The 21,045-nt window shown below is 46.8% G+C and overlaps 1 protein-coding gene and 1 long non-coding RNA gene across 4 annotated transcripts in view; one reads left to right on the top strand and one right to left on the bottom strand.

Annotated features, from left to right (window-relative positions):
- ADAMTS9 (ADAM metallopeptidase with thrombospondin type 1 motif 9) overlaps nucleotides 1-9,624 on the bottom strand; it is a 156,191-nt gene extending 146,567 nt beyond the window's left edge. The window contains exons 1-3 of the mRNA XM_058678475.1: nucleotides 9,129-9,624; nucleotides 8,071-8,462; nucleotides 2,326-2,488 (exon numbers count right to left, since the gene is read on the bottom strand). Coding sequence (XP_058534458.1) covers nucleotides 2,326-2,488; nucleotides 8,071-8,462; nucleotides 9,129-9,243 — 670 coding nt within the window. The 5' untranslated portion in view covers nucleotides 9,244-9,624. The remainder of the gene's footprint in view (nucleotides 1-2,325; nucleotides 2,489-8,070; nucleotides 8,463-9,128) is intronic.
- Nucleotides 6,683-21,045, top strand: part of LOC131482824 (uncharacterized) — a 183,659-nt gene continuing 169,296 nt past the window's right edge. For all 3 annotated transcript variants that reach the window (XR_009247325.1, XR_009247324.1, XR_009247326.1), the window contains exon 1: nucleotides 6,683-6,808. This is a non-coding gene — a long non-coding RNA (uncharacterized LOC131482824). The remainder of the gene's footprint in view (nucleotides 6,809-21,045) is intronic.

Raw genomic sequence — 21,045 nt, 5'->3', positions numbered from 1 at the left:
TATGGGCGCTGGTTCGTATCCTGGTGTTCCACTTCCCTTCTAGCTCCCTGCCTATGGCATGGGAAAGCAGTCAAGGATGGCCCAAAGCCTTGGGACCCTGCACCCTCATGGAAGATCTGGAAGAAGCTCCTGGTTCCTGGCTTCAGTTTGGCTTAGCTCTTGCCATTATGGCCACTTGGGCAGTAAACCAGGTGATAGGAAAATCTTTTTCTCTGTTTCTCCTTCTCTGACTTTCCAATAAAATCTGACTTTCCAATAAAAAAATGAATAAATAAATTTCTTTTTAAAATTAAGCCACCTTTCACTGTTCTCAATCTTTACTTCTTTTAAGATTTCCCTCCTCTTTAGTGTTTTTGGCAGGACTTGACAATGACTTGTCTTGCGGCCAGAAAATAAAATGCACATGGACTTGAGTAATTAACTGAATGAAGAAAAAACTTGAGGATTAAAAAAAGTTAGAATAGCAGGACTCAATCTTCCATTCACAAACTTAAACTGGGACAACGGGCCATGGAATAAGTCAAACATGAGTTGTCCTGGTGGACTAGCCACAAGATCTTGGGCAAACTACTCTGTTTCCAGAAACCTCAGCTCCCAGGTACAATGCAGATAAGAATGGGACCTACCTTATAGGTTGATAAGTTTCAAGTGAAGCAATAGAGGTAGTAAGTGAAGTGATTTGTGCAATGCCAGTACACAACAATCATGCTAAGTATTGTTTTAAACCTTGATATAAAATCAGCCAGAATAATCACATATCACCAGTCAACGAATTATCAATGAAAATATTAACTCAATGTCTTTGAATGAGACAGAAGAACAATTATACATTTCCTATCACATACCATATATATCTTTATACACATGTGCAGGGGATTTTAGAAAGTTCTTGGGAGAGTGAAATTAGAAGATGGGTTTATTTTGGTGTAAGAAATGTTGAAAGTCGTGTGTTTTTAAAAAATATTCATTTTCCCTGAGATGTCTGGGTACTGCTCCTACAAAATATGGACTCAGTAATACAGTCATGAGGTACAGCAATCAGTCCAATTAGCATGGCTCCCAACATGTGATAAACGTCTTGTTCACTAACCTAGCAGCTAGCTGGCAGTCTTGACACCTGAATAGCTGTTAGTACCACCACCTCCAAGTCCATATTCCATTCCTTGGCTCTTGAGTGTGTGTAATTGGCAGAAATCCTCAGTTATATTCCAGCCAGGTCAAGTACTGTTGGATGGAAAAGCCTATGAATGCATATACCTACACATGGCTACTTTAGGTCATAGCAGCCAATGTTGTACTACACGACAGGATTCACTTTAGCAGTAGTCACTCCTGGAACAAAGAGGACATCAGAAGCTGTCCCACTGGAACAACCTGATACTGACAGAAGGTGAGGCAAGTGACCATTTGGAAAACACACGAGGCAACTCCCTCTTGCTCTGGAATTTTGGCCTTGTTTGGTAAAAAACAGGAAGTCACCCCCCTCCGTGAGCTAGGTACTGTTTTTATGCCATTTTTTAAAATGAAGAATAGAGAGAAGGACAAAGTTTTAGAAACAAAAGTCTAAGAAGTTATTTTTGAATGGTCCTCAAACTCAGGACCAAATGGAGGGCTGATTTTTAAAGATAAGCTATCATCGGACAGAGGGTAACCTGGCCTGGAAGACAGGGATAAGTCACTGCAACAACTCCAACAGGTCGATCCAGATAAGCACAGCACTCCCCGGTGCTCACAATGATATATCCCTTGATGATGGCCAAACACAGCAGCATGGGGCCCCTAAAATATGACCTGCATGGAATGCCAATGAGGAAATTATTGAAACCTGACAGAATAAGGCACAGGTCTCTTCCCACATTTCCTGTAGCCACAGAACCTCAGCACAAGTGCCACTGAGAAGAATAATTCCAACAACCACCTACAAGTCTCTTTTTTTTTTAGACCTACGCAGCAAAATCCAAAACAAGAAAACTCAAAGACACCAAGAAAATATAAGCAATTGTTGTTTTCAATATACCACAATCATAGCCTCAAGATACTATTTAGTTAAACCCTAAGTTTGAACAATTTCATTCGCAAGAGGCAACTCAGCCCACAGAGGGCTTGGACTAAGGTTTTCTGTGTGTAAATTCTGATCTGCAACTTCTTGCCTGTGCAACCTTGGACAAGTTGTTAAACCTCTCAGCAGCTTGCGCATCTACACAGTAGGGATGTACCTACCTCATCCATGAGCTGAATAAACGGTAATGTGTAAGGGATTGCAGATTTTTGAAGTATGGAAATCAACCCATTTCCCAGGGCTGGGTTCTCCATGCAAACAAATACCTGGGGTGTCACATGCATGCTTTCCAGACGTGGCCTCTCTCTGGGGAGTGCTCCGCCTATAAACGATGTGAGGCTTGTTTTGTTCCTCTTCATCCTCCTGTTCATTGATGGACAGTAGTGGTTCAATAAAATAATCCCCATCGTGGGACCGGAATGTCCCCAGCTGCAAATGAACAGAGATGAGAGGTTGCAGGAGCATGATTCAGCTGCCGGGCAGAAAAAACAACGGGTAATTTCCAGGTGGAGACAGTGTCATTCTGCCCAATCCGTTACCCAGGAGAGCTACTGAAACTAAATTGCTGCTCTATATGCAGAGCAGTGGATTATTTTCAGTCTCCACTCCTTCAGTATTTTATTCTTGACCTGGATCTGGTTTAATGCACCTGCTATCCAAATCTGTGTCTAACAAGCACTTCCTTGGTACTCCAATTCCAATCATATTATTCCCACAAGCTGCTGAAAGACCATGTGCCTCAGTGGTAGGACAGCCTGGAAACTTTGGGACAAATATGAACTACAGAGGAGGAAGCTGGCCCAGTACAGCCTTCTAATTCAGGAAGCAAATGCTGGTTGTGATTCTTCAAGTTGTTGTCACCTGCAACTGTGACACACAGGCTCTTGTGCCATCCATTCGCTTTACAAGAGTGGAATGAAATAGTACAGGGCTTTGGAGCCAGACCTCCCTAGGTTTCAGTCCCAGAATCACCACCTACCCATCTACCTTGATCAAAGTTACGAACTTCTATGAGCTGCAGCTTCCCTGTTTGTCAAGTAAGTAAAAAGATTCATATCGTAAGGGGTTGTTGTGTCAATGTGTGCAGTGATATATATAAAGTCTGTAGCAATGGATCTGACACCTGGCAAGAGCTTGGTGTTGTTGGTTCTAATGTCTAACCATCAGGATACAACTGGCTCTTGCCAATCATTCTAGGCACCTTATAAAAGCTAACTTTCCTCCTTTCCTCCCCACATACCCACAACTTTTGCAAATGATGAATGATACGGGAGCATTTCACCCAAACACCAAACGTTACCAGAACACTGAAAAGCTCCCCATGGCGTGTGGGGGGGTGGTGCTTAAGGGGCGAATGCATGCTCTCCTCTGCTTTGCACTGTTCCATTTCCCATGCTGCAAAAATCCAGAGATCATCCACCTTCCCAGGACGCAAGGGAAATGACTGTTCCTGAAGGTCAGCCTGAGCACCACCACTGTCCAGGAACTTGCTAAGAATCTAAATAGCTGTGCCACACACCAAATCGAACAGGCGCAATCACAATCTCTAGGTAAGGGACCAAGAATTAGAACTTTAAATTAAAAAAACATTATTTGAAAAGCAGAGGCAGAGAGTGACCCAGAGAGAAAAAATGCCCATCTGCTAGTTCACCCCACACAGGCTGACAATGGCTAGAGTTGGACCAGGTTTGAGGCTGGGAGGTAGGCATTATTTAATCCATGTCTCCGAATTCAATGATCTGAATCATTATCTCTGTCATGACAGCGGAAAGCTGCAGTCAGTAGCCAGAGCTTGATATGGAACCCAAGGACGTGGGTGAGCTGTGGGTATCTTAAACACTTCAACCAAACACTTGGCCCAGGAGGGGGTATATTGAGTGTCCCAGGGTGATGTATACATGAAAAAGTGTGACACACATTAGGCTAAGACAGTGGCTCCCCAAAACCAGGAGCATCAAACTTTTGGTGTTTTCTGGTTTGTTTTGTTTTCTGTAGATCTGGGACACCACCCTCTAGAAACACAATGTGGCTAGGGATATAGTCAACAACCTTTTTATATTTTTTTTAAGTTCTTCATATGATCCATGAGTCACTGGTTTAAGGAGAAGACAGTTCTACTGTAGTCTTACTGAGAGAGCATAGCTGGGTTTTGGAGAAGCAATTGCTGATCAAATTTGTTCTTACCTGGGCATCTCTGCCTGTTTCTAGCAGACAGTCTGGTGTTCCCTGTCACAAGAAGCACCTGAAACCCACGGGACCTGGAGTAGCAGGCCATAGGCAGGGAGCTCATCTGTCACCTTCACTGGCAAAGGGGAAACTGAGACAGAGTGAGGAGGTGACTTGTTCAAAGGACCAGAAGCAACTGGACAGGACTAGAGCTACATCTGTGAGGGAACGTCAAACAGTTCATGGAAAATGGAACTCGGAGACTCACTTGTTTATTTTGGTGCAAAATGAGCAAGAATTCTGCATGCAAGAGAGGAGTTCAACAATTCACAGAAAGAACATGCCATGACAAAACAATACAGCAATATTAAAAATTTTTGGCACCAAAATAAACTTACTTTTAATGTATTCAAATAGAATTCACTAAGATGGGGCTTTGGATGTATGTATTTTTATTTTAGGTCCCAAAATTCCTTGTAACAGCATAGACTCATTTTCAGGCCCACGATTAAGAGTATAGGTCACAAGTTCTTTCTCTGTCTCTTCTTTCTGTAAATCTCCCTTTGCAATTAAACAAATAAATCTTTAAAAGAAAATCAAGAGCAAAGGTCAAGAAGACTTAGTGTGAGTCCCCACTGTGTTGCTTACTAGCTCAGACACCTTGGGCAAGCCTTTAGCTCTCAGACCCTGAATATTCTCAACAGTCGAACTTGCCATTTAGAGGACTGGATTGACTGAGATAATGCATGGGTAAAATCCTTCTCATAGCTCCAAGCACATAATTTAACCTCAATAAATAGCATCAATTTGACATCAATATTAAAAATAGGTGGTGAGCCTGAAAGTTATTTTTTTCTAGACTGAGATGATTCTGTATTGAATATAAATGATCACCTATAATATACAATGGTTCTGCAAGAAAGAAACATGATTTGATACTGATCTCACTGCCAAGGGGAAAGGAACAGAGCACGTGTGCCAAAACCCGTAATACAAGGAACAAGGTTTTTTAAGCGATAAAATCCAAATGATGCTTTAAAAGAAGTCCCTCTAAAGCAGATCCGAGGACGCTATGATGGCACAAGTATCAGGATCTCACCTTTAGCCTCAGTGGGAGCTGTCTGGAGCAAGAATCCACAGATAAGAACTAGCTCTCTCTGGCTGTCTTGTCTATTCCTGCTTCTCAACCTCTCAAAGAAAAATAAAATAAATAGAGATTTAAAAAATAAAGAGAAGAATATGATTTGGGTACAAGAAGTTGAGAGTATCGAGTTCATCTGAAGGTACTAAGGCAGGAGGAGAGACTAGGACTGGGGTGGGGGGAATGCAGAGAATGGCATCTGAAACAGGTTGACTGAAATATCCATAGGACTTGTGAAGGACAGATCTCGGAGAGATGGAGCTCATCTGTAGGATGTGAGCAGGTTTGGGGTTATGTTGCAAGTGGTCCCAAGCGCCACTGGAAGGAGATGGGAGTGGGTGTTATCGGGCCACTGCCTGTTAGGAATCTGTGTGTGGCAGGGATTGAGGAGGGAGATGGAGAAGACTCATGGAAACTACATAGCCATCCGTCTTCATGAGAACAGGATGGGGTAGGGGGAGAAGTAAGGAGGGCTGAAAAGGGGATGAGCAATGAAAAGAGATGAGCCACACATCTGAAAGGAAATTCAGGGAAACTGAAGATCAATGTGTTGGGGGAGGAGAAGGCTTAGCTCCATCCACCCTTCGTGAACAAAACACCACCAGGAAACTCAGAATGCTGCTGTTGGAGAATGAGATATTCTAGAAAGAAGACAGGGCGGGGGTGGGAGGATGGGGTGGGGGGCTGGGGGGTCTGGGAGCTGGAGTAGTGGTTGAGGGGACAAAGAGCTAGTGCCTATCTTGAGGATGCAAGTAACCCTTCTTCTTACAAAAAGAAAAAAATAAAAGGATATGATACACTAAACACAATAGCAAGGAGGTGACTGCTGCCCAGGCTGCAGCCAGTCCTTTCGGAAACCTGGGTTCCCATTTCCTAAGGAGACCACGTGTGCATTACCACCTAAAACTGCCAATGAAGAGAAGGGCCTGCGCAGCAAAATATTTATACAAGTGCTGGGGCCACTCGGATTCAGCGGGGGTGGAGGCGGGCTGAGAGGAGGAGTAAAGACTGTTTACCAACTTGACGTCCACTGGCAGACCTAGCCTTACCGTCCTCGGATTGGGGTGTGTTATCTGCGAATCTGGGGGGCGCTCCGATGCTTGGGGCTCCGACGCCTAACTTCTCCAGTCAAGACCTGGGGGGGAGAACTGCTGCTCCTCTTCCTAGGTCTCCCGGCAGCAATGACTCAACGCAGCACCCCCTCCTCCTCCGCCAGCCCAGGTCTCCGCCTACCCCCAACAATCTCCACTCCATTGCCGGGTGCCTCCACTCCCGGAGCTCTGCTGGGGGCAACAGGGACTCATCTCTGTCCCCCAGGGGACTACACCTGACCCCTCCCCAATCTTCAGGATTGCCTGCGCCCGTCCACCCGTCAAGAAGGATGCGACACACAAGACCCGTTGGAGAGCAGTGCGCAGAGCAGGCATCAGAGCACTCAGGGGGTAAGTGCCCACCCCCCTCCCCCATTAGACTAGGTGATGGGAGCGGGGAGAAAGGCTCAGGATCTGAGTCTAGGCATTATCGGCACTGCGTCCAAGACCCCCCACTGACCATGCAGCGCCTGAGTAGCCAGAAGCGGAGCAAAGTTTCTGCGTCATACGCGCGTAGTAGAAATGCAAGTTGTCTGAGAAAGCCAGGGAGTGTCGCCGCTGGGGTCAAATGTCGTTGAGGAAGGGGTAGGAAGATGCTCTTAGTAGGACAAACTGGAGGGCAAGCTTGGCAGGGAGTGAGGGTGGCAGGTGGAAGGTCGGGGAGCAGGGCGCCAGGGTCTCAGTTTGGATTCCAGCTAAGTGCGTAGTTGGTAGCACATGGAAATGACTAACAGGCTTCCCCCCACCCCAAATGTGCGCTGTAGTTTCTCTACTGACTCCCTGGGAGCCCCCACCCCCGCAGGGGTGACCGGAAACCCCCAAACAGTCGCAATCTTGTCCTGGCAGCCTCCCCAGGTTTCCTGTCCCATGGTTCTTAATTCTCTGGGCCACCCCGCCAGCAGGGTGCAGAATCGGACTGCGCAGTGCCCCCACACCCTCAACTTCCACATTAATTCAAAGCCTCCGGGACAGGCTCCGCCTTCTCTCCCACCCTCAGAGCCCTCGGCCCACCCATCCACTGCTGGGACAGGACCTGCTCCTTGTCAATCTAGCTCAGCCTCAGGGTTCCTTGCAAGTGATAAAGAGCCCCAGAGAATAAGAGGCCTCTACATTGCGCACCACCTCCCACAACACACACACACTCACTCTCTCTCTCCTCCCCCAATCCCCCCCCCCCACCAGTTCCCTGGTCAGGGATCCTTATTCCAAATCCCTGGCTCAGGACACGCCAGTAAAAACTCAGGTCTGTCCTGCACTCAGCTACTCCACACCGGGTCAGACAAGTTTGTTACAAGGAACCAAAACTCCAGCAACTTTTCTCTGAGTTAGAAAACAGAATTGCAGGCTGCCTCACGGCGGTAGGCAAAGCACAACGGAGCAGACTTTCAGCCAGCCAGAAAGCTCCGAAACTTCTAGAACCATCCCTCCCCCCGGGAGTGGTGGACGCTTGTGACTCTGGGGCAGTTAGCCTGTGAAGCACAGAACGTGAATGAGTCTTTGGCGTTTACCTCTGGAGCGAGCCGGGACTTCCCGGTGTAGGGAGGATCCCTAGGTCAGGGAGCCATGAAGTCTTCAACAAGCCAGCAAAGCAAGGGGGCGGCGCGCCCACTTACCATTCCGGAGCAAAGACTAATGACGGCCGTGTGCTCGGACTTGGTGTTGACATGGCCTTTGTAGAAACAGTGCTTGAGTTCCGTTTCGTCTTCGGTGTAAAACTGAGTCTGGTTCACCCCGGGCGGCCCGAGGAGGGTGACAGTGAACAGTGGAGCGATAAATCCGGCATGTGCGGTGAGATTAAATAGAAACTGCTGGCCAAAGGCGGACAGGCGGTAATGCGCCCGAGAGGAGGTAGAGGAGGAGGCGAAGGCAGGCCAGGGAACAGACGCAGAGTTAAGGCTCCTTCGCCGCCTTTTGAAGTGCATGTTCGTGGGAAAGGGTTCTCCGAGGGCATTCACTCGGATGGGAGACGCGATTTCGTATTCGCTCAGGGTCTCCAACAGTTTCGCTGTGGAGAGAAGAGGAGGTATTGGAAGAGATCATTTAACTTCTCCCGCCCCTTAAATTTTTAATTTAATGATGGAAGATGGGGAGGGGGTAGGGTCTTTGTGCGGATTTATTTCCTAGCCCCTTCGAGTCAATCCTGTCAACTTTAATCAGTAGACAAATGTTTCCTGGACACCTACTTGTTCCATGAACAGCCAAGACCCGTGCTGAGCCCTGGCAATACACCATAAGGTGCTAGACAACAAACACATCAGACACCTAAAGATCATGTCAGATCCAGAGCAATACCCGAACTCAATAAAATACGCTATCTGGCGCCCCCACTCACTCAGGAGCCAGGTCAGGGCTGGGAAGGTGGAAGATTGAGCTAAAAGCGAGGAGTCAGGCAGTGGGTTTGATCCAGCCCTTTACCACGGTGTCTCCCAATGGGCTCGGGGTGACCCAAAAAAGAAAGAGGCTCCAGAGCGGGAGGTAATTCTTTCTAGGAAAAGGAAAGAAGGGAGAGAAAGGGAGGGTGCGGGGGGGGGGGGCTAGAGACAGAGAGACAAGGAGAGAAAGTGGGGGAGAGAGAAAGAGAGGCCCCAGGCAGGGGGTACCCCTGTCGGGAGAGAAAGCCGAGGAAGTGGTGAAGCAAGCGGCAGGGTCTCAGAGGCCGCAGCCTGGTTACCTTGCCTCGGATGCAGCCTGTCCTTGCGCACAGCGGCCGCGGCGTTGGGGCTCCCCATCTCGGCCAGGTCCCTCACCAGGAACGTTAGCAGTGTGGCCCAGGATACAAACTGCATGGTGCTCCCACCCCTCCCCCGCCGCCCCCACTCCCCCTCCCTCCCTCCTGCCCGCCTTGGCTGCTGCAGCGGCTACGTGAGGCAGTGGCCGCGGAGAGCGCGCGGAACCCGGCGTCTGCCGCCAACTTTTGACTTTAGGAGTCGCTGAGGTCTCGCCGCGAGGGTCCCGTGTGCGCTTGGCTGAGCAACGCTGCCGCCTGCCGAGAGCTGAGCTGCTCGGGTCGCAGGAGGAGCGGGAGAAGGAGGAGGAGGACTGGGGCTTGGCTGCTGCTTGGCCGCATAATGTCCAGCGAGCCCACCGGAGAAGCGCTAAGTAGCGCTTCGCTTCAGAGGCGCGCCTGGGCGCCCTGTGCTGTCTAGAATAGCGGAGTGGCTTCTTGAATGGGGGTTTGGGGGCGGGGGCATGGGGGCGCGGGTCCTCCCCTGCTCGAATACCCCGGGTGCACGCCTCTAGGAGGAGGAGAGGGGAGGAGAAAGCGAGGCTGAGGGCACCGCCTCCTTTCAGACCCTGTCCCCTCCTTAGGCCGGCCCGGCCAGCAGTGAGAGGCCGCAGCCGGCTTGGGTTGCGTGGGCGCAGCGGGTCGCTTCCCCGTTGCCTCTCCAAGGCGGGGTTTGCGGTGACTCTCTGCCTGGAAAGGGAACGCCAAGTTTGCACCCCTTCCTAAGGAGCAGCCCCCAGCTCTCCTACCCTCCTTCTTCTCTCGGCTTCTTCTCCCTTCCTAGCTCTGCTTTCCTCCTCCCCCTCTTTGCTGTCCATCTCGTCCTCCCTCTCCCTCCTCTCTCTGTGCTCTCTTCCCTACATTTCATCCTTTCCCTTTCTTCCGTCCCCAGCTCCTTGCAATTTTGGTTTCTTACAAGTGAAAGTGGCCGCTCGCAATCGCGCACTCCGTACCGGGATTTAGCACCTGAGCTCTGCTCTCAATCGCCCCAAATCGGAAGTTTTGGCCACCCAGTTCTTAATCCTGCTCTTCGGGGGGTGGGGGGGTGTGCCTCATGCTTGTGGTCTTCTGCACGTTTTGCAAAAATTGTGACTTCTGCTCCCCCTCCCCGCCTCTTTTCCCCTCGCTTCTACACCTCTTCCAGGCACTGCCCCCTTATGGAGAGGGTCCTTAGCGGTCTGGAGGTCCCCGGCCCAAAAAAGGTTACAAACAGCATGCTGGGCTGCGAGAGGGGGCGGGGACCTTGGCGCCCTAGGCTCCTTTGAGTTTCCAAATGGGAGGGGAAGGGAAGGAGTGCGAAGTCCTGGATCCCCAGGGGTAAATCCCAGTCCTTGGAGGGATTTCTCAATCACTTCCCCTTGCTTTGAGCCCTAGAGATGTTTGGGGCGGTGCAAAGCCGTCACTCTGAAGTGGCTACACCTACTGCCTGCGGATGCCCATGTGAAAGCAAAAAACTATGTTGGGGGAGGGCGGGGGGAGGATGTGCGCAATCGTGTGTGACACCTTTTCCTTAACTAGCCCTCAGAACAGCGGACCTGTTCATTTCGAGAGAGGAAATGATCATTTCAGTAAAAGATATGACTAATAACTACATGCCCCCCTCCCGCACACACACCAGGTCGTAGAATCGTGGATCTCTGTTGGGTGGTTGGCTGGAGCTCAATACTAAAAATACCAAAAGATTGCCAACACTGGGATTCCTTAGTGGTCTGCTGCAAGTTCCAATTATTCTGGAAAATGAATGCATGCCTTTCCCCTGGCGGAGGGAAAAATGATTTGGCAAGACTGGAACCTACCTAAAAAGTTGCTCACATCGATGATTAACGTTGCTGTGGTGGTTCTGGGATCTACAATGCGTGTGCAGACAATGCAAAGATGGTAAAACAGGGCCAGGCAGGGTGGCATAGCTGGTAAAGCTGTGCACCACACTAGCATCCCATATGGGCACTTACTTCAATCCAGCTACCTGCTAATGGCCTGGGAAAGCAGCATAAGATGGTCCAAGGATCTTGGCCCCTGCACCCATGCAGGAGACAGGAATTGGGTCCCTGGCCAGCCCTGGTTGTTGTGACAATTTGCATAGTGAATCAGCAAATGGAATATCTTTCTGTGTGTATGTGTGGTGCCTTTCTCCATCTGTTTTTCTTTGTAACTCTTTCAAATAAATAAAAAATTATTTAAGTAAAAATGATGGTAAAATAGGGGCTGGCATTGTGGTACATCAGGTTAAGCCAATTGCTTTTCAGATCCACATCCCAGGAGGTCCTGATTCCAGTGTTTTGCTCCTGTGCCTGGAATCCACTCTCTTGCTAATGTGACTTGGAGGCAGCAAGTGAGAGCCCAAGTTCTGGGATCCTTGCCATCCACATGGGAGACCCAGCTGGGAGTTTCTGTCTTCTGATTTTGGCCTGATTTGGCAGGCACTTGTGGAGAGAACCAGCACATGGAAGCCCAACTTCTGTCTGCCTTTCAAAATCTTCAAAACTAATTACAACACAATAGCATTGGTGGAGATCTTTTCTCTGTGTAATAGTAATAATAATCTTCTCCATATGCCATACCATGAGCACACAGCACCTCATTATATTCTCATAATAGTTATGAGGTAGAGCATCAGTAATTTTATTTTATAACAAAAGACACTGAGGCATAAAATGGTGAGGTAATTTGATCATGGTCCCCTATCTCGTAAATGAGATAGTACTTCAAATTCCATTTCAGCAGTTTATCCCAAGTCGCAATCATCATACAGAATGAAGACATGGCTGACTAAATGTGTTATTAGGTTCTGAAGGGTTTAGTGTTGGGGGGAGAATAGTAAGGTCATCTGGAAAATTCTCCCACTTTTTTCCTGCATTTTATTTTGCCTCTCTAGCTGCTTTTTCCAATGCTGAATATTAAGTGGTGTTTTGGGGCCATGTGTTGTGGTGTAATGTGGTTAAGCCTCTGCCTGTGATACCTGCATCCCGTAGGGACAGTGGTTCAACTACTGGCTGCTCCACTTCTGATTCTGGGAAGGCAGCAGAACATGATTCAAGAGCTTTGGGTTCCTGCCACCCACATGGGAGTGCTCAATGGAATGCTAAACTCCTGGCTTCTGTGGCTCCTTTTCCCTCTCCCTATAACTCTGCCTTTCAAATCACTAAATCTTGAAGCAAAGAAACCAACCAAAACATAAATGGTATTCATCTCAGAATTTCACTGATACTTAACAATTCAGAATCTAGAACAAGCTTGGCACATAGTAGGTGTAGACGAAAGACTTAATGAACAAATATAAGTCTACTGCTTGGCCTCAACTGTACTGAAGTATCTACTTTCCTACGTATACTTAAACATTGTAGTTTGGAAGGTAAAAGCAAACAGATATATAGAATTACCTGAGTTCAGCAGAGAAAAGTGGATTCCTACGTAAATGGAGCTCAGCAAAATCTATTTCTAAAGCAGCAGAGTCTTCTGAGGTTACCTGGGGTAAGTGGAGAGCAAATTTGGCCCATTCATTTCTCTTACAGCTTCACAGGAAACAAATGTTCCTGTAAGTCTTTGGTTCTGGAAAGCTGGCTTGCAGGGGAGTAGCGATTGACATTAGTCACTCACAGAGATAATCTGGTCAATGGAAATGAGCATGGCAGTGTTGGAAACAGCAGTGGAAGGGGTCAAATGCAATGCCATCTATTTCTACAGAAAGGGGAAACTCACACCCAAGTGATGGAAGGGACCAGGAGCCAGGATTCAAATGTGGATAGCTTCCTGAGTGGTCAGCAGTAGGTGATGCCAGGAAAAAACAAGGCCCTTGTCCTGGGGAGCACTGCTCTGGTGAGGGAGGCACCAAACAGCAAACTAACCATCACTGAGCTCTGTCATGTGGGCAGTACTCTCTCTGGTCTCGTCGGCTGTTTGCAGCAAAGGAGGGGCAAGCAAGCCCTTCACCTTGGCCTGCCATGTCAGTGAGTGATTTGAGTGTTTTTTTTTTTAAGGTTGATTTGTCTGTTTTATTTGAAAGACAAAATTACAGAGAAAGAGAGAGAATCTTCCATATTGCTGGTTCACTCCCTAAGAGGCTGCAGGGTCAGAGTTGGGCTGGTCCAAAGGCCACAGCCAAGGAGCTTCTTCTAGGTTCCCTGTGCAGTTACAGAGCCCAAGCACTTGGGCCATCTTCTACTGTTTTCCCAGGCCATTAGCAGGGAGCTAGATCAGAAGCAGAATAGTCAGGACACAAACTGGCACCCATATGGGGTGCTGGCACCACAGGCAGAGGTTTAGTTTACAGAACATGGCACTGGCATCCTGAGTATAATATTTTGAAGTCTTGTAACTTTTGACTTTAAGCAAAGCATACTGCCAAGACAGTACTTTATATCCTTAGTGACAATAATAGCAAATTCGCTTCTCTGAGATTCAACCAAAGTTGAAAATCTAAGTATCTAATCCCTGTGGCAGTCCAGTCATTTGAGTCATACTCTCCACAGGGCTGCAGTGTGCTGCCTTGCCTTGGGTCTTGCATTGGGGTTTGGTTTACATCCAAACTGTGTCATCTAATTCATGAAAGCAGCCTAGTGACATGAAAATGTTCAGCTGTTATTGATCATTCTGCCTTTATAATGGATCTAACAAATATTGCCAAATAAGAATGTTATGTTTCTTGTAATGCTGAATTTAAAGTTCTAAAGTAGCTTCTCTTGGGCTTGTATGGATTCAGTGTTCCCATTTCTGAGTTGGTTCTAATAAGGATATCATTTGCTGGTGGCAATTCTAGAAACTTGACTACCCACCATGATTTCCTTGTCATTCTAGACCTTTCCTTAACACTATTGCCTAGGCTTTGAGTCCCATTTAAAAGCCACTCATATTTACTATGGGACTCTATCCTTACTTACATAAATCTTTATTCTCTCTCTGGTATTCTATTGAATGACATCTTCAGACCTAACACTCTATGCCATTACGGTAAACAGCATCCAAAAGTAACAAGCTCAGGGGTCAGCATCATAGAGAAACAGCTACAGCCATTGCCTGCAGCTCCTGCATCCCACCTGGGTATGTGCTCATATCCTGGCTGATCTGCTTTGGATTCATCTCCTGGCTAACAGCCTGGGAAAGGCAGCAGAAGCTGACTAAGGTGTTTGGGCACCTGCCATACATGTGGGAGATCCAGCTGACGCTCCTGTTTTCAGCCTAGCTCTGCTCTAGCCACTGCGGCTGTCTGGGGAGTGAACCAGTTGTTGGAAGAGCGCTCTCTCTCTCTCTCTCTCTCTCTCTCTCTCTCTCTCTCTCTCTCTCTCTCTCTCTCTGGCTTTTCCTCTTTATAGCTCTGACTTTCAAATAAACAAACAACTTTTTTTTTTTAAAGAAATTGAAATATTCGGGCCCGGCGGCATGGCCTAGCGGCTAAAGTCCTCGCCTTGAAAGCCCCGGGATCCCATATGGGTGCCGGTTCTAATCCCGGCAGCTCCACTTCCCATCAGCTCCCTGCTTGTGGCCTGGGAAAGCAGTTGAGGACGGCCCAAAGCATTGGGACCCTGCACCCGCGTGGGAGACCCGGAAGAGGTTCCAGGTTCCCGGCTTCGGGTCCGGGCGCATCGGCCCGTTGCGGCTCACTTGGGGAGTGAATCATCGGATGGAAGATCTTCCTCTCTGTCTCTCCTCCTCTGTGTATATCTGGCTGTGATAAAATGAATAAATCTTTTAAAAAAAAAAGAAATTGAAATATTCAGCTTGAAGTGAGTGTTGTGGTCCAGGGGGTTAAGCCAGTGCTTGGGACATATACATCCTATGCTTCTGTGCCTGATTTGAGCTACTGTGTCTCTGATCCAGCTTCCTGCTAATGTACACACTGGAAAACAGCAGGTGAGTGCTCAAGTACCTACATGGGAGATATGGAGAGAGTTCTGGGCTCCTGGCTTACGCCTGGCCCAGATCAGGCTATTGCTGGCTTTTGGAAGGTGAATCAGAGGATGAACAACCTACCTACCTAGCCACCTAGCCCCCTAGCCCCCTACACCCACCTACCTACCCACCTACCTTCCTTCCTTCCTTCCTTCACACTTAATTATCACTATCTCTCCCTCCTCTAGCGCTCTGCCTTGAACAAATAAACATGTCTCTGGGCCCCATGTGGTGGCCTAGCAGCTAAAGTCCTCGCCTTGAGCGTGCTGGGATTGCATATGGGTGCCACTTCTAATCCTGGAAGCTCCACTTCCCATCCAGCTCCCTGCTTGTGGCCTGGGAAGGCAGTCGAGGATGGTTCAAAGCCTTGGGACACTGCACCCGCGTGGGAGACCTGGAGGAACTTACTGGCTCCTGGCTTGAGGATCGGTGCAGCTCCAGCCATTGCGGTCACTTGGGGAGTGAATCATCGGACGGAAGATTTTCCTCTCTGTCTCTCTCTCCTCTACTCTATATCTATCTCTAAATCTTTAAAAAACCAAATAAACATGTTTCTAAAAATAAAAAGTACTAAATTTCAATCTCCAAATCACTTTTAAAGTGAAGCTAATCTAAAGTGCAATATTGTGTGCGTGCAAACATTTTTTCTTAATTTTCTGGAAGCGCGCAGTTGACACGCACAGCTGTTAGAGACAGGCCAGTGTGGAATTCGATAGCTCTCAGAGTATTTTGAGATGCACTAGAATGCCATGTGCTTTTGAGTCCAGGACTTTCCCTGTGGGTTCATAGTTGCTACTGTTGTAAAGATCAAATATGGTACCCTCACTCTGGCAGATAGTATGACAGTACCTTGCAAAGTTCATGGAAAATAAAATTAAACCTATGGTTTCACTATATGCAACAAACAAAAACACCCCATCATCACCACCGCCAACAGCAAAAACCCACTCTGAAATCTCTGCATAGTCCCGACATACAGGGAAAATATTGCACCAGAAATAGTTTGCCTCAAAATAAACTTACACTTTTGATTTGCCATGAACCTTCGGAAGTGACTTCTTAGCTACCTCACAAAGATCTGAGTGAGCAAGTTAATTATCGACACCCATTTGGTCCTAGTTTTTAGACCTGAAGGAGAGCCACTTTATTCAGAATCAAGAGCACTCCTCTTATCTAAAAGCAAGAATTTCCAGAGCCAGTCTTACCGGAAAGGCAGTCTCCACACTACACACACCTGGGAGCACTCCTTCATTGCTCTGAACAGCAAAAAACTTAGATCTCGGCTACAAGCAGGTTCCCTACCCTTTGCCTGTCCTGAAGATGGCCTGAATGGCTGCTTGGTTCACAGAGATGCTTTAAACAGAATTTTCTCAGGGGTGAACGTTGCGGCACAGTGAGAGAAAAGCTGCTAGTTGTGCTGCTGGTTTCCCATGTCAGAGTGCTGGTTCCAGTCCGGCTGAACCCTGCTACTGTGCTTGGGAAGGCAGCCAAGCATGGCTCAAATGCTTGGTTACCTGCGGAGATCCAGGCTCCTGGATGTGGCCTGACCTAGACCAGGCTGTTGTGGCTGTCTGGGGTGGGAGGTGAATCAGAAGATAGTAAATCTCTTTCTCTCTTTCTACCTTAAAAAAAAAAAAAAGAAAGATTGAAAGCATGAATAAATGAGTAAAGAAATACAGAAATCTTTCCAAAAACATGATGGAGGGGCTTATGCTTTAGAAGCCAATCTTATCATTCAGAGCCCCACTCAGCAGGTGGTGTGGAGGAGGTGATGCCTAAAGGCTCAGATCAGCAGTCTGGCTGGAACCCACCTGCTGGCCAGTAAGTGCTTCCTCGTTCTGCCTGAGCAGCAGCCCAGCCCTGCTGTGTCAGTTATGGCCTCATAGCTCCCTGCAACTCAGCTGCCTTTCTGGGATTACAAAAGCTGGCAGATCCCAGAGTGGCCTTATGCTTTAACTCTGCCCTTTTCTGTACTCAGACTGGCTGTCAGATCCTGCCTGATTTTTAAAAATAATAAAAAAAAATACGTTAGAACAGATCCAACTCCTTTTAAATTAACAATTGATGGAAGTTCACTTTAGCATTTTTGTCAATACTGGGTTATTCCCCTCCCCTGGTAATATTTTTAAAATAGCCACAATATAATTTCCCTCTGGACATCAAAACAGATAAATAAAGCTATTTGTATATACTTCATGAATTTATACATGAAAAGCAGCAATTTCGTAATTAGACATCTCTGCCACATGATGCTTGTCTGTCCAAGAGGGATTTACTATAATGCTTACTTTAAGGAACCACGATAACACTGTATTCAGTCCTCTTACAACCCACGGAAGAAGTGATGGGTATTAGACCCTTTGCAGAACAGACATGAAGACACTGAGAAGTGCCAGGTAGTAAGTGGGGAGGCAAAGCAAAACCTACGCTCTTAAACCATTCTATTATGCTGACTTTCCTATGTTTTATGTTTCATCAAGTGTCAAGTGGGTCAGTTGTGCTGTTTAGGATCATGATTGCGAAGAATGGAGATCCAAACATGAGTAGACATTGAGATAGCAGTACCAACAGGTTACTACAAACTGTGAACATCAGGCCAACCGGGGTTCTGAATGAAAACGTCTTGCCAGCACCCAGAAAAGCTACTCACAGATGCAACTACAGCACTGGTCCCTGGGGTTGTCATTGTGGCAATCAATCCTGTAAACCCCTGCTGCCCTCTCTTTGCCCAGGGTCTCTTTATGGTTCATGCTGTTCTGTGGTCCTGACTATAAAATCATATGTGGCTCAGAGGCCTGCCTGGCAGCTGGAAAAGTAGGAAAAGTTGAATTCCCCAATGGTGAGCTAATTTGGGGGCTGACTAACAAAGAGGCCTTCCAACAGCTTTTCAAGTCCTCCCAGCTACTGGGACTACTCAGGACAATAAGGGAGGGGCTGGGGGCAGAGAAGAAAACCTTTGTTTTTCAAATAAATGTGCATGAAATTTGCAATGTGCAAAAATGCTGCCGCATCCCATGTACTGACTTGACCCAGTAATGAGATTATGTGACATCAAATCAGTGCCAGTGCCAGTTGGGGATGTTTGCCATGCCTTGCCTTTGTAGGAACTGTCACCAAGAACCCAAAACCAGTTACTTCCTGAAATGTAAGTCTGGTGATTAGGGCCTTGTCAAGGACCTATCAGATGCTGGCAAGATAATTGGCTGTGCTGTTTTTGTGTGTGTGTGTATGTGTGTGTTTTTATTAAGATGTTTGTTCCTCCAAACAGATCTGAGGGTGTATATCAGTGACATTCATGGCAATGAAACTGGAACAAACCAGCTACCATGGGGCTCTAAACAAGAGTGTAGTTATGAGCAGCAAGAACATGCATGGGTAAAATCCTCTTGGGCACCCTCACCCTGCAAGGGTGGTCCCTGAGTTTATGCATGTAGATTTTTTTGAAACAGTACTTTAAAAAGTTTTTTAAAAATTTATTTGAAAGGCAGAGTTACAGAGAAATAGAAGATAGTGAGATTTTCTGTCTACTTGTTTATACCCTTAACAGCCTCAACAGCTGGGGCTGAGCGAGACAACGGCAGGAGCCAGGAACTTCATCAAGGTCTTCCACATGGGCTGAACAGCCCAAGCACCTGGGCCACCATCTCTTGCTTTCCCAAGAGCAAGAGCTGGATGCTAAGTGGAGTATCTGGGACTCCAACCAGTTCCCATATGGGATGCTGGCCATTGCAGGCAACTGCTTAACTCATTATACCACAACGTTGGTCCCTGAACTAAAACTTCATCTAGTTGAATGTTCAACTCATTAGTCCAGAACATAAATCTGTAACTTGTTGAATTTATGTTTCCTCTATGGTACCTTCTTTCAAAAAACAATGGAGGTTGAGGGGCAGATGTGATGTTAAGGGTTAAGTCTACCTTTGGATACACGCATCTCATATAGTGGAATGACAGTTCAGGTCCTGGATCCTCCACTCATGAATCAACCTCCTGCTAATGGGTCTGGGAGACAGCACACAAACGCCTAAGTATTTAGTTTTCCTACCACCAATGCAGGAGACCCAAATGGAGTTCCAGGCTCCTGGCTTTGGCTTGTTTGATTCAGCCTTGGCTGTTGAGAACATGAACAAATAGATGGTAGATCTCTCTGTCTCTTTATTTCTCTGTTACTCTGCCTTTCAAAGAAATCAATCAAGCTTTAAAAAATTATTAAACAGAGGTTGAGGTAGAAAATGACCCTGTCAGGGCCCGGCGGCGAGGCCTAGCAGCTAAAGTCCTCGCCTTGAAAGCCCCGGGATCCCATATGGGCGCCGGTTCTAATCCCGGCAGCTCCACTTCCCATCCAGCTCCCTGCTTGTGGCCTGGGAAAGCAGTCGAGGACGGCCCAATGCATTGGGACGCTGCACCCGTGTGGGAGACCCGGAAGAGGTTCCAGGTTCCCGGCTTCGAATCAGCGCGCATCGGCCTGTTGCGGCTCACTTGGGGAGTGAATCATCGGATGGAAGATCTTCCTCTCTGTCTCTCCTCCTCTGTGTATATCTGGTTGTGATAAAATGAATAAATCTTTAAAAAATAATGACCCTGTCTCTGCTCAGCTGCTTTGAGGCTGTGTCCAGTGGTGTCAAAGGTCTTCAAAATAGAAAAGTGGTCAAAGTCAAGACCATCCCCACTAACAAAGAAAAAGGGAAGGGAACTGGCAAGGGATAGTGAGTGAGTGAAATATTAGGTGACTTTTTAAGGGGAGTGTCAGAACTTTAGTGTGTGGATAGGTGCAAGTGTAGTTTGACCAGATCCTAGTGGAGAAAAAAAGGAATAATTACCAAGGACAGCCTGCCTTGTGCTGGGACAGGATATATAGAAGTCTAGAAAGATGGATTTACATCCACTTGTGGCCAGTGGTTCTCCCTGGGCCTGGGAATTGTGACCTTTATTCACTTAGTACATTTCTGTCATATTTATTTCTTTGTAGTCTGACTACTTTTACAACAATGTTTTACTTTTCAAATAAAAAAGATAGCTTTTTTAAAAGGACAATATATAAATCAAATAAATATTTGATGGGCTCCCTAGCCTTGGGGAATTTTTTTTATCATAAATTATGTATAATCTTAGCTTTCCCTATAACACTCTGTTACATTATTTTTTTTTTCCCTTCCCTCATGGCATTTTAATTTATTTATTTTTTATTTTTTTTTCCTTTTTTTTTTATTATTTAACTTCATTAATTACATTGTATTATGTGACACAGTTACATAGATACTTGGGTTCTCCCACCCCTCCACAAACCCTCCCACCATGGTGGATTCCTCCACCTTGTTGCATAACCACAGCTCAAGTTCAGTTGAGATTCCCCCATTGCAAGCATACACCAAACATAGAGTCCAGCAAAGTTCAGTGAAGTTCAACGTCTTCTTAGGTATACCCTCTCTGGTCTGAAGACAGAGCTAGCAGAGTATTATCCCAGTCAATTGAAAGCTCCATTATTTGAAAATAACCTTATATATTTTATGTATTTGGGGAGAATTAGTGCAAAGGGAATAATGATGGACAAGTCAGTCTATTGAGAGAGGCTCCAGATTAAATAGAATTATAAGTACTGGATACACAACAACCATAGATGTAACAACACAAATGGAGAATAATAGCCTGTAATCACAGAAAAATTACATAAATCTTCCTTAGCCCCTTTAACAGGAAGACATTTACTCATTCATTCAATAGAAAATATTGATCAAATTAGTAAGTGTTATGTATTGCACAAGTAGCAGAGACTCACAGCCTACTGGGAAAAAGGAACACAAAATAAATTAACTACTTGAGCAGGTATAGAATTAAGTACTGTTCTGAGAATTGGGAAAGAGATTACAAGGGGGATGGATGGAGGAGAGTAGGTGATCAGAATATGCTTCTTGCAGGAGTGACAGGCAAACCGTGGCCCAGAAGACCACCAGACCCCTAAGGACTGAGGAGATAAATA

The sequence above is a fragment of the Ochotona princeps genome, chromosome 21 (assembly GCF_030435755.1).
Source record: "Ochotona princeps isolate mOchPri1 chromosome 21, mOchPri1.hap1, whole genome shotgun sequence".
Lineage (NCBI taxonomy): Eukaryota > Metazoa > Chordata > Mammalia > Lagomorpha > Ochotonidae > Ochotona > Ochotona princeps.
This window is presented reverse-complemented; position numbering and strand designations above follow the sequence as displayed.